Consider the following 12952-nt stretch of genomic DNA (forward strand, 5'->3'; position numbering starts at 1 on the left):
TGCCCTGTGATCCAGCTCCAGGAAGCAGGAAGACCCAGGGTATGCACAGGCCCAAGACACTGACCTAACACAATCTAGGACAGCGCTAAATACCAAGAGCCCAGAAAAATACACTATTATACAACTTGTGCCGGGCCACACCACCTCAGGGAACAGCAGCGAGCTGACACTGGTACAACTGACCAAACCTGGAGGTCTAATCACCTCGGAGAAACACAGGCGGACTGCGCATGGACAGGTGTGCATAGCACAGATTTATTCCATAAAATTCTTCATAGCACTTTTCCCTTATTGACTTAAAATCCAGGATATTTTTAGAAGGTTTTATGTTGTGCTCAGTTTAAAAAAAAAAAATACAAAAGCAATCACCAGGATTTATGACATATTCCGTGTGCTAGGCAAGAAGCACCATTGAGCCCTGGCAGCCAAAGCCTGAGACTTCATTTACAAATGTAGAGAGGACAGTCACAACAGAAAGAGCCCAGGAACTATTAGGAGGGAGCACAGGGCCATTTCCCACTGAGGCCCCGCAGCTCCAGCCCCAGAGGGCTCCAGGGTCGCACTGCCCAGCGCACAGCTAAGTGGTAAACTGGGGTAGACACCCAGAGATTCAAGCGCCTCCAGAAGGCAGATCTTCAATTAACATTAAAACGCTTGACACATTCAAACACTGTGTTGTTTAGACCCAGAAACAGTCGGAGACACTCGGCCAGCAGAGGCGACTTGCCACCGCAGAGGGGCTCTGGGCTGTCTAAACGATTCACCCACAATTCCCTAGAAGGGTGTTCTGGCTTTGGCAGACAGTACAGGAGCCATCAGCCCAGGTGTCCCAACAGCCAGCTGTGATGTGACAGGCATGCTGGGCCAGGTGCTCTGGCTTCAGTCAGCTCCTGAGAAGACAGTGTGGCTGAGGAAATCAGGCCAGCTAAGGACAGGGAGTATAGGTAAGACTTCACCTTCATAGAGCAAGATGGACCAGCGGGCTCATGAGGCTGAAGGCCACATCGCTCCTCCAGTGTGATGTCACCAGATGTCACCAGCCCCGCACCTGCAAGGCTGTGTGCCGACCAATAGCAGCCAGGCCGAGACAAGCCTCAGTGTACCCTTTTGGTCTCCGAAGGCCAGGTACGTCCTGTAGCTCCGGAGACCTGGTCCCCACTGATGACTCCAAGAGAGGAAAGCTGTTTCTGGGCCCGTGGAGCGCGGCGCAGTGCCAGGGCCACCTGGAGCCGCTGCTGTCTCTAAAGTGTCCCTAAGTTCCATCACATGCACAGCTGGACGGAGTGCGAGCCGTTGGCTCAGAAGTCCTGCAGCTCAGGGATGTCCCGGTACAGGTCCAGGGTCTCGGGGTTGGAGAAGGCCCCCCGATGCTCCACGGTCCTCCCGGCCATCACCTGCTTCACGGCCACCTCCACTTTCTTACCATTGAGTGTGTACTGTGGGGCAGACGCAGAAAACACAGAAAGGGGTGTTTAAACTGGAGACAGCAGAGCAGCCTCGACCAGGGTTCCGCCCCCCATTCGCTTCCAAAAAGACCCATAAAAGCAGCTATGCAGTGGCTACGAACACAAGCCAGGGCACCAACAGGCACCCAAGGGAACCCGTTGGCAAGGACAGCCGAGGCAGTGCTGATGCTGTCCATGGAACCTGCCATGGACCCCATGCCTGGGTCAAAAACCACGTGAGCACGTGTGTGTCTCCAATGCTGTGTACCGCATCAGGCACTAGTGCAGGGCCCTGGAGTGGGCACACCAGGGGCCACCATGGCCCTGGCACAGAGCGGTGCCACATCAGCCTCAGGTGCCTCTCCCTCTGACAGATCATTCCTCGGCTTCTGCTTTCTTCAGATGTGAGGCACTTGTAAAAACAGACCTGTCTCTGACCAGAGGGGTGTCGGAGGGGCAGGCTACACACCCACTCACTCCCACACCCACGCATACGAGTACTCACACACACTCATCCACACATGCACACACTCACTCACCCACTCACTCATCCACTTACCCACCCACAGGCACACACGCTCACACTCACACACACTTATCCACACATGCACACACTTACTCACCCACTCACCCACACACACACACACACACACACACACACTCATACACACACACACATACATGCACTCACACATACACACATACACACCCACAGTGTGCCCCTCAGGCTCTCTGCCTCCCCACTCCTAGGTGGCCAAGACACAGTCAAAACTCTTTCCCAGGCAGAGCGCAGGCCACCCAGGTTGGCCCTAGTACTCGAGATCAGCGGCCTCGCTCCCATCAGCACACCACTGCAGGACTTCTCAGCCAGCTCAGCTCAGCCGAGTCCACCCCCAACTCCAGGTCTGCTCGGGGCACCCCCAACCCAGGAGCCGCGTTCCCACCCATCGTCTACCAAGCAGCACGCAAGCACGGAAATGCAGTCTCACAGCAAGGATGAATAACTGTGTGCACACGCACGGCCCCATTCCCCAGCTCAAACGTGACAGGGCCAGAATGGGGAGCCTTCAGAGGCCCCTTCCCCAGACTCCACAACGCCCCAACACACATACATCTGCAGCTCCCCTCAGAGTTCACATTCCCACAGCTGTCTGCAGGCCATACCCAGGCCATCAGCCCCAATATGCCATCCCACACACGCTGCTGGGAATGCTGTCTGTTATAAGAAAGAGAGAGAGGGAGGAGGTGGTTGCTAGGCAACGTGGTACCCATATAGAAGCGCAAGCAGGCTGCCCAGGCTCTCATTGGCCCAGGCGAGACACAACGTACTGGAATGCCTCGGGTCTCCAGGATGAGGCTGGGCACATGGCGGGCGGACAGACCAAGGCGGATGGCCTCGCGGATGCGCTTCACAAGCTCAGGCTGGAAAGTGTGCCCAGATGCCATCTTCAGAAACAGGACTACCCGCTCCTCGCCATCCCTATTGTACTGGGGTACGCACAGGCTGTCCTCCACCTCATCGAAGGCTTCCACTGTGGAAGAAGAAAGAAAAATAGCTTTGCAGGACGCTCTCCACAGGCCACCATGCTAAAGTCACCTGTCAGACAGGAAGGACATCAGGCTACCTGGTGGTACAGCTGCATGGGGGGGGGATGGGGGAGATGCCCAGGTGAGGGCATACGACATACGTATATACTAAAATGTCACTGACGGGGAGAAAGGGGCCAGGCGCAGGAGGAACTGAGTTCAGGTCTCACCTGGAAACACTGACTAACACTACCTAGGGCTTAGATTTCAGAATGACAAGGGAGGCCACCTCCCAAGAAGGGTAGCTTTGGGACCTGGGCCAGGACTAAGTCCCTAGGCCTGAAGCTTTGAGAGTCCCTCACACATATGTATCTGGTGTCCTGAATTGTGCTGTGTGACCTTTAGCCTTCACACACCCTCTCTGTGCCTCTGCATCCTTGTCCAGAAGGCAGAGGTGGGAGTAACCAATGCTCTAATCTTGCTGCGAAGATGAAAACTGAAGGTCGGCCAAAGCCAACCTTTACCCTTTCTGAGGTCTTAGGAGGCGCCACCGTGTGACCAGACATGTTCTGGAAGAGAGGGCGCGTGCATGGAGACCAGCCCTCACCCTGCTACATGGATGTCCACCCTCACCCAGCTCTTTAGGAATCAGGGTCCTGGTCCTGTGGGACCACCCTGGACCTGAGGAAGAGCAGCAGAGAGACGCACAAACCGATGTTGTAGATCTCCGAGCTGCCGAAGCGTACGCCATTGGGGTTGAGGGTGCCATCGCTGCAGAGACAAGAAGCACGTGACTAAAGGGTGTGGCAGTGCCCCGTCCCTCTTGGCAGGCTCCTCCCCGAGCACCCAACTACCACCTGCTGCCCTCTCCTCTCTCACTTCACAGGACATGTCCCTGAACCTCCAGAGGGAGCGGCAGGAGGTCACCTTACCTCCGGCCCAGCATGATGATGCCTCCTGTCTTGGGGTTGATCCTACAGTAGTCACCGTGTGCCCAGACACCTTCAAGAAAAGCAGGACAGACTGGTCACACTGAGGGGGTGGGCTGGGATACACCTAGACAGACACAGGAGGCAGGGATGGAAGGGAGGGGACCCTGGCCACCGATTTCAAAACAGACAGAGTGCGGCTGAGCATTGGGGCTGGCCAGGGAGGGGTGAGACAGTGGACTGTGTGAGTCAGGTGTGTCGACACATGCCTGCGACCTCAGCACATGTGACTGTTCACATGCAATTCACACAAAACCACCAACCCCTGTGGGGACTGAGCATACAAACAGCATCTGTCACCAAGGCAGGAGAAATCAGGGCCATGGAGAGGCGGGTCCTCTACAGGGAGCCTGACAAGGGGAACTGGTGTCAGTGTGTAAGGTGCAGCTGGCCTGAGTCAGTCTGCGACATCAGCATCACCCCCCTCTGTCTCCAGATCCCCTCCCCCATCTGCCACTTTCACTAACAGACAAGCCCTGACCAGAGAGCGGGCAGGCAGCCCCAGTCCCCCAACCAGGGGCTCATGTGGCTCTCGGCACAGCTGGTGGCTGGAGGCCTGGAGTGCAGGGGTGGGTTAGGATCGACTGAGCGGAGTCAGCCATCTTGGGATGAATTGGAGCTGACACCTGTAAGATGCTGAGACCCACCCAGGAGAGGAGTTGGAAGAGTATCAGCTTGAGCAGAGAGGCCCAGCCCCGGCTAGGGAGGGCGTGGCCCCAGCCTGCTCCCACCTACCTGGGAACTTGGAGAAGTAAGCCTTCCTGTACTTGCTGCCGTTCTCATCGTTCCAGAAGTGCGTGGGCTGGCAGGGCATGGGCTTGGTGCACACCAGCTCGCCACTCGCTCCCCAGACGGCCTTTCCTGGCATTCGAGAGAAGACTGAGCCTTGCGCACTCATGAGCCCGCCCCGGCACGCATGCCCTGGCACACACGCCCTGGCACACACGCCCTTCCTATGCTCCCGCTCCCACTTGGGACACAGCTCTGCTATGTACAGACGAGAGTGATCCACCTGCGTGTGCGCAACTGCATTTCCACACAACCTGCTACCCACTCAGCTCATGGCATCTGTCTGAACACCTGTTTTTCTGAGACTAGGGTCAAGGAACCTATGAGTGCAAAACCCACCCGTGGGAAAGGGCATCACTGCCCGTGGGAGAATGAGCACTGCCCGCTTTGGGAGCTGGAGAACCATGACAAGCAGGGGCACATCTGCCCACGATTCTCCCTCCTCACATCCCAGGAGGGTCAGGAGTCACTCACCGTCCTCGTCCCAGGCTTCCACGGCCATGCCGAGGTTCCGGGCTTGGATCTCACCCTTGTACACTGGAATAGATGAGTTCTGACCCATGAAGCAGGAGATGATGTCAGTGCCACCTGCAAGCAACAGCAGAGGACAGGTGACCCTCCAGAGAGAGACGACACTTGAGGACAGGCAACCTTCAGGGTTCCCAGTCAGCAAGATGCGGAGCTGCCTGGACAGGTACCACCCTGCTGCAGACACATGCATGACTGCAAGGGTTTCTTTGCAGAGAAAGCCAGCAGTGACCGAGACTGGACCCAGCTCTCTATCTGTCCCCGTGTCTGGTGACATTCTTGCTAACAGAGCCTCCCCACCTAAGGACTTGGAGAAAATGCTCTCAGCTGGTCACATGTAAGCCCAAGACTTAAGATAGACACATAGGAGCGTTACCTGATGGCACACCTCCCCCTCCCTCTTCCTCAGATACACATACATACCACACACCTCAGACAGACATATTCTCTATACTGCATATCACACACACACACACACACACACACACACAGAGGGGTGGGGAGGGGAACAGCTGGTTTTGTGTGTCAACTTGACACAGGCTGGAGTTATCACAGAGAAAGGAGCTTCAGGTGAGGAAATGCCTCCAGGAGATCCAGCTGTGGAGCATTTTCTCAATTAGTGGTCAAGTGGGGAGGGCCCCTTGTGGGTGGTACCATCCCTGGGCTGATAATCTTGGGTTAAGAGAGCAGGCTGAGCAAGCCAGGGGAAGCAAGCCAGTAAGAAACATCCCTCCATGGCCTCTGCATCAGCTCCTGCTTCCTGACCTGCTTGAGTTCCAGTCCTGACTTCCTTTAGTGATGAACAGCAACGCAAAAGTGTAAGCTGAATAAACCCTTTCCTCCCCAACTTGCTTCTTGGTCATGATGTTTGTGCAGGAATAAAAACCCTGACTAAGAGACACACGCGCGCACGCGCACACACACACAGACACACACACACACAGTGGGGTTGTGGACTCCCAGGAAGGAGTCCAGAGAGGTGTAAAGTCCATGTAGATACCCTGCTCCCCTCACTGCAACTCCCCCCAAACCACAGCTTCCCAGGGCCACCGCACACTTCGCTTCCATTGCCCATTCCTCCGGCAGCCTGTCTTTGGTCCTACCTGAGATGGAGCCGAGGAGCACGGTGCTCTTGATGCATCTGTACACATACTCGTAGCTCTGGGCTTTCAGCGGCGAGCCGGTAGACAGGATCGTGTGGAGCGTGTGGAGGTTGTGAGTTTCCACTGGGGGCAAAATTGTCCAGAGATGAAACCAAGCCCACTGCCCTCCGCCAAACTCAAATGTAGAGCTCAGCTGGAATAGATGGCAGCTCCCGAAGGGGTGGGTGGCTCTGGGAACAGGGGCGGGGACACTCACCTGGCTTCATGTCCTTCTCCTCCAGCACTGACAGCCACTTGGCTCCCGTCCCCAGGATGGTGATACTGTGACATGGGTGAGAGAAAGCACCCTCATGTCCCCAAAGCTTCCCACCCTCAGTCACAGCCTCCAGCCATAGCCTTGCAGCTCCCGACTTCCCATTTCTGTTCCCAGACACCTCTGCCCTATCGCCAGCCTGGCCCCCAGGGCCAGCAGGGCTCCTCCTGGGACAGATGCCCTGATGATAGTGGGAGTGACCGACTCTCTCCAGGGCAACAAAGGCCACGCCCAGTGAGGGCTATCTTACTGCCATACTGCTCTCACAGATGGGCGACCACCCTCTATCCCAAGAGAGAGACCGCAGAACTCTGGCCCCCTCTTTAACCAGAACCTCCTCTCCACAGGCTGACCTCCATGAGTAAAACCACCCTTAGAGGGTCTAGTCTGAGCCTGGGAGCTGGCGATGTGCTATGCTGCCAATTAGGACCTGATACCACAGTCTAAAGGCTCATTCCTGGCTTGTGTGCAGGTATGAAAACCTTGACATCCTAAGGATGCTGCCAGCCTCCTGAATCTGACCAGTGCCTCTGGCTCCAAGACAAAAGGGTTTCTTCTTTTTTTTTTTTTTTTAGTATGTCTTTGAGCACAATGGCTTCACACTCATGCATGCACACAGCTGCAGTTCACACTCGGCTTCACACTCATGCATGCACACACAGCTGCAGTTCACACTCGTGCACACACATGCATATGTAATCTCATGTGCACATGCACTTTCACATGCGTACATGAACATATCAACATAATCTCATACACATGTATCACACACTACACTGGAACTCAGAGACCCCGAGTACAGTCACCTCCCTCTCCCTGCCCCTCCTGGCAGCTTGCCCCCAACTCCGCACTACACACCTACCCCACACCAAAACCAGTTTCTTTTCCTGAAGCTTGGCTAGCAGGCGCCAAGGGGTATGACTAACCTTTGGTCAACTGCCGTCTCACCCGAATATATTCCTCATTGACACTGTAAGCCACATGTTGGGATTTTAATAGCATCATCCCAGCCAGGCAGTTTTATGGAAAATGTTAATGGCCCAAGATTTTAAAAGACCAGCAGTGGGCCAGCTCAATGGGTAAAGGTGATTGCCACCAAGCCTGAAGACCTGAGTTCAAATCCCCACAACCCACATGGTAGAAGGAGAAATGTGACTCCAAAAAGTTTATCTCTGACCTCCACTTGCACACTACAGCATGCACATGCCCACATACAAAATAATTAAGTGTTAAAGTGTTTAAAATTAAAATAAAAAGCTGTTCAGTGATAGTACATGCCTTTAATCCCTGTCTCAAAAACACAAAGAACAAAGCAGCAACAACCAAAAGAAGCCACTAGCAGCTCCTTCTGCTTCTACCATAGTGGCTCCCGCTCGTGACGGAGCATGGTGGAGCAGTACTCCTAGCACCGGAAGTCTGAGCTTTGATCCCTGGCGAGGGGTTCATCTACCAAGGGCTGGCAGCACAGAGGTCTCTATGGACAACATTTTCATAATCCTCAACCACCAGAGTTGTTCGATGCTGTGTCCTGCCCATTCCACAAGCAGCAGTGCTAAGGGTGGAACCTGTCCCGTCCTCCATCCCCGCTGCTTCCAGAGTCCTCCAGGGCTCAAGCAGAAAGACAGAGCACTCAAACAGAGGGGGATGTTAGCTCTGTCTGATGCTGAGCCTCCGCCAGCGACAAAGAACGACAACTTGCTGCTCTGTCAGCAGCGCAGGACCCAGCTACCTACCCTATCCTGTCCACAAGGTCCCACAACACATTGGGTGTCGGCACCAGCGGGGAGCCATCATACAGGACCAGAGATGCGCCTGTGGCCAGGGCTGACACCATCCAATTCCACATCATCCAGCCGACCTGCCACAAACAGGGAGACCAGGTGAGCCAGGCAGAGGTGCAGGCCCCAAATCCTAGCACTAGGGGGCAGCAGGGAGAGGAGGCTGAAGCACTGTAGCCTAAACTACACTGTAAAGCCCAGTCTAAAAGAAACAAACAAAAAATAGCTTTTTGGTTTTGGTGTTTCAACACAGGGTTTCTCTGCATAGCCCTGGCTGTCCTGGAACTCACTCTATAGACCAGGCTGGCCTCCAACTCAAGAGATCCACCTGCCTCTGCCTTCTGAGTGCTGGGATTAAGGGATTAAAGGCAGGTGCTACTACCATCTGGCCAAAAAAGGTTTTAAAAGGAAGTGACTCACCCAGGCCATTAACTACTCCTCCATCTCTGGGGATACAGGGGACTAAGGGAGGCAAGGTTCAGCAGGAATTCTCCAACGTGGAGGCCAAAAGAGGCACGTGAGCTCCCCTACATGACCCAGAGGGACAGAAGACACATCTCCCTGGGAAGCCTGGGCACACTTGCTGGGGAGTCTGAGAGTCACCCAGAGCCTGGGCTCAGTATTAGGAGGTGGAGATATCCAGGTAGTGAGGGTGTGCTGTGCATGCTGTAATCCCAGGATCTGGGGGTCTGCGCAGCAGAGAGTCAAAAGGTCAATGCTAGCCTGGGTTACAGGGTTAAGTTCGAGATAGCCTGGACAATTCAGCCAGATGCTGCCTCAGAATGAAAACAATAAAGGACTACAGATGTGGTTCGGTGGTAGAGCACTTGCCTAGTTGCTTGAGGACCTGGGCTCAGTCCTCGGCACTGAAAAAAAGGACATGAGCCAGTCCCGGTTTGCCACCCAAGAGACACTGCTGGATCCTTCTGGAACCTCCCCAGACTGGACAGGAACTCCCCAACTCCCAACTCAAGCTCGGGGTTAACGGCAGCGCCCACGCTGCTCTAAGCCACCGGGCAGGAGCGACTACACCCGCCTGCCATCCCTTGTACCGCACAGCCCCGGAGGGGCCGCAGGACACACCGTGGTGTAGTAGAGCAGGATGTCACTGCTTGTCATGTTGCCGTGTAGCACGTGCTCCTTCAGGTGCTGGATGAGGGTGCCCTGCAGGAGGGAGGGAGGGAGGGAGCGCGAGACACGGTGAGATGCAGCGCCCATCTCCCCTTCCCTGAGAAACCTGGCTGGAGCTCTCCAGCTCTAGTGCCATCTGAGCATCAATCAGAAAACCCCAGCTCTCCCCACCCGCCCACGCGCTCTCGGGGCCCATCCCAACAGGGACACCATCAGGCGACCTCACTGAGATGGGAGAGAAAGCCCAAGGGCCAAGGGCATTCGTGTGACCACCCTTGGGCTCCTCCTGGGAGAAGATATCTAAACATGGAGTTCAGGGACACCGCCACAGAGGGGACCACACAGGACCCCTCCCACCCAACCCCCACCTTTACTAGTGCAGTAGGCAATTTTCCCAGGCTCCAAGCCCACAAAACGCAGCCTAGGAAAGGCCCTCCTCCCGGCCCTCCACCTGCTTCCCCCAGGCAGCTCAGCAGCCCCTAGCCTGCTCATGCGCATGCGCATTCCCAGCGGCTCTGGCCGGACACTGGCAGGGGCGGGGAGGGGTGGGCGTCCTTCTCAGAGCTGAGCTCAGCTACCTAGCACAGAGAGTGCCCACTGCCCACGACTTCACCCTCAACCATGGTTTTCCTGCCTCTATTCTGGATCCCCTGTGAGAGCCTGAGGACAGGTTGGGGATGCCACCCTGTCATGGCTGAGAATGATCAGCTCACTGTCTGGGCCTCGCCCACAGGTATGAGCACCAGGCTCACAGAGAGGCTCCCAGGCCACAGAAAAGCCACAGGGCTGGCGCAAGACCCCACGTGTCACACACTCACACTCAAGAGACGTCAAAGGACAAGCCAATCAAAGGGAGGCCTCCATACAAGTCGCTGTAATTTGAATGGCAGATGTCCCCACAGGCTTATATAAGTGAACACCCCACCCGCCTCCAGCAGGTGGCGCTGTTTGGGAAGTTATGGACCCTTAAGAGGGAGCTTTCCTAGAAGAAGCGCATCTTTCAGGTTTTAAAGTTTGGCCCCACTTCCTGTTCTCCACTTCCTGGCTCCCAAGTGGTCTTGCGTTCCTGTTGGCCTGATGGGACCTGTAAGCCAGGAGAATCTCTTTTCTCCTCTACGCTGCTTTTCGATGGGGAATTTACCACAGCCACCGAGAACTAACAAACACAAGGTTGAAAGAAGTCACCTCCCAGAGGGGGCTCTTCCCTTTCCTCTCACTGTGGATCTGCAGCAGGCGTGAGCGTCCTCCCAAGGGTCACACCGCCACGTGCCTGCTTGTCACCCTCAGGTTCTAAGCTCAAAAGAAAGCAATGTTCTTCTCCTCCAGGCTCAAGCGCACACTTATCCTTTGATTATTAAATGCCTTCCCTCAGGGAGGTGACACAGCAGTACTATCCCTGGGTCTCAAACGAGAGTTTCATTTTTTTTCTCTTTCAGTGCTGGGAATGGAACCCAGGGTGCACATGTGCTGGGCAGAAGCCATGTCACTGAGCCGCAGCCCTGGCCCTGATGTCCAAGGAAGGAACGGGACCCTGCTTTCAAAAACCCTCTCAAGAACTCAGGGACCCGAGCAGTACATCAGCAATGACCTCTGACCCCCACACACCAGGACGACACGCCCCTCTCACCTGGCCCATGGTTACCTATCTTCAAGGCAAATGAACTCTCCACTGTAGAGCAGTAACACATGCCAGTGATTGGGAAGCTGAGGCAGGAGGATTGCCATATTCAAGGGCAATCCAGGCCAGTCAGACCTTGCCTCAAATAACATTAACAACAAAAGGGAGTAGTGGAAGAGCTCTCAAACCATAACGATGCTTAGTTAGTGGGGTGAAGACAGAGAATGTGTGCCTCTCCTTTTTTTGGAGGGGGGGGGGTGTTCTTGATTTTTGTTTTGTTTTGTTTTGTTTGAGTCAGGGTCTCTGTTATAGCCCTGGCTGTCCTGGAACTCACTCTGTAGCCCAGGCTGGCCTGTAACTCAGAAATCCACCTGCCTCTGCCTCCCAAGTGCCACCACTGCCCGGGCGACACATGACCTTCCTATCAGTCTTTCTTAAATTCACCTGGCAGGAAGAACGGTGGCCCACAGCCACAAGGTGGTGGCGCAGGCCTGTAATCCCAGCACTCTGGGAGGCAGAGGCAGGCGGATTTCTGAGTTCGAGGCCAGCCTGGTCTACAGAGTGAGTTCCAGGACAGCCAGGGCTACACAGAGAAACCCTGTCTTGAAAAAACCAAAATCCAAAAAAAAAAAAAAAAAAGAAGGGTGGCCCGTGAGCCCTCACCAGACCCTCCCCTATCTGAAGCATTCAGGAACAGAAAACAGATTAAAGCCCAGGCGCCTCATGAGAGGCCACCTGAGGCCGTGTGACCTGAGGCCGTGTGAGAGGCCCCTGACAGGCAGGGACGGAGGCTGTGGGAGAAGCTGACCCCACTGACTCGGGCTTCGTTTCCCACCCCTAAAAAGCAGGTTTCCCTCATGTGAGCCTCTAGTCTCACAGCACAGGAAGCTCAGAGTCAAATAAGACTTTTAACAGAACCTCGTGGTTCTCGAGTGGTTTTTTCCTAACCACAACCTACAGTCCCATGTCAGTTTCAAAGGCCACCCAGCTCCTGCTCAGATCCACAACACACTCTAGGACTGTCCCCTGCCGCCACATCCCTTGCACAGATGCGCTGGCACTGTCCGTCCTCTTTCCTGCTTGCCTTTTGGAAAGGACAGCAGCCCACCCCTCTGAACTCACAACCCCCTATGGGCGCCACAACCTGGGCACATCGCAACAGGGACCCCATCCCTGGCTGGCTCACCGGGTACATCCTGCCCTGGTGTACTGGCTAGTTTTGTGTGTCAACTTGACTCAGGCTGGAGTTATCACAGATAAAGGAGCTTCAGGTGAGGAAATGCCTCCATGAGATCCAGCTGTGGGGCATTTTCTCAATTAGTGATCAAGTGGTGAGGGCCCCTTGTGGGTGGTACCATCCCTGGGCTGGTATTCTTGGGTTCTATACGAGAGCAGGCTGAGCTAGCTAGGGGAAGCAAGCCAGTAAGAAACATCCCTCCATGGCCTCTGCATCAGCTCCTGCTTCCTGACCTGCTTGAGTTCCAGTCCTGACTTCCTTTGGTGATGGACAGCAGTGTGGAAGTGTAAGCTCAATAAACCCTTTCCTCCCCAACTTGCTTCTTGGTCATGATGTGTGTGCAGGAATAGAAACCCTGACTAAGACACCTGGCTACAGCACAATCCACACCACCCTGGTCTATCTCAGCCTCCACAGCCCCAAGACTGCAATGTTCCATTGCCCCGCCCCACCCCCACCCCCAGGCATCTCATTTAGAGAAAAGCAGCATCCTG

The 12952-nt window shown here is 55.1% G+C and overlaps 1 protein-coding gene across 1 annotated transcript in view; it reads right to left on the bottom strand.

The window, feature by feature from the left end:
- Positions 1 to 233: 233 nt before the first annotated feature.
- Aacs (acetoacetyl-CoA synthetase) overlaps positions 234 to 12952 on the bottom strand; it is a 42403-nt gene continuing 29684 nt past the window's right edge. Inside the window, exons 9-18 of the mRNA XM_052168112.1 lie at positions 9556 to 9636; positions 8428 to 8552; positions 6638 to 6702; positions 6382 to 6504; positions 5225 to 5338; positions 4697 to 4822; positions 3905 to 3974; positions 3685 to 3743; positions 2775 to 2977; positions 234 to 1436 (exon numbers count right to left, since the gene is read on the bottom strand). Coding sequence (XP_052024072.1) covers positions 1299 to 1436; positions 2775 to 2977; positions 3685 to 3743; positions 3905 to 3974; positions 4697 to 4822; positions 5225 to 5338; positions 6382 to 6504; positions 6638 to 6702; positions 8428 to 8552; positions 9556 to 9636 — 1104 coding nt within the window. The 3' untranslated portion in view covers positions 234 to 1298. The remainder of the gene's footprint in view (positions 1437 to 2774; positions 2978 to 3684; positions 3744 to 3904; positions 3975 to 4696; positions 4823 to 5224; positions 5339 to 6381; positions 6505 to 6637; positions 6703 to 8427; positions 8553 to 9555; positions 9637 to 12952) is intronic.

This window comes from Apodemus sylvaticus, chromosome 22, assembly GCF_947179515.1.
Source record: "Apodemus sylvaticus chromosome 22, mApoSyl1.1, whole genome shotgun sequence".
In the NCBI taxonomy this organism is placed as follows: Eukaryota; Metazoa; Chordata; class Mammalia; order Rodentia; family Muridae; genus Apodemus; species Apodemus sylvaticus.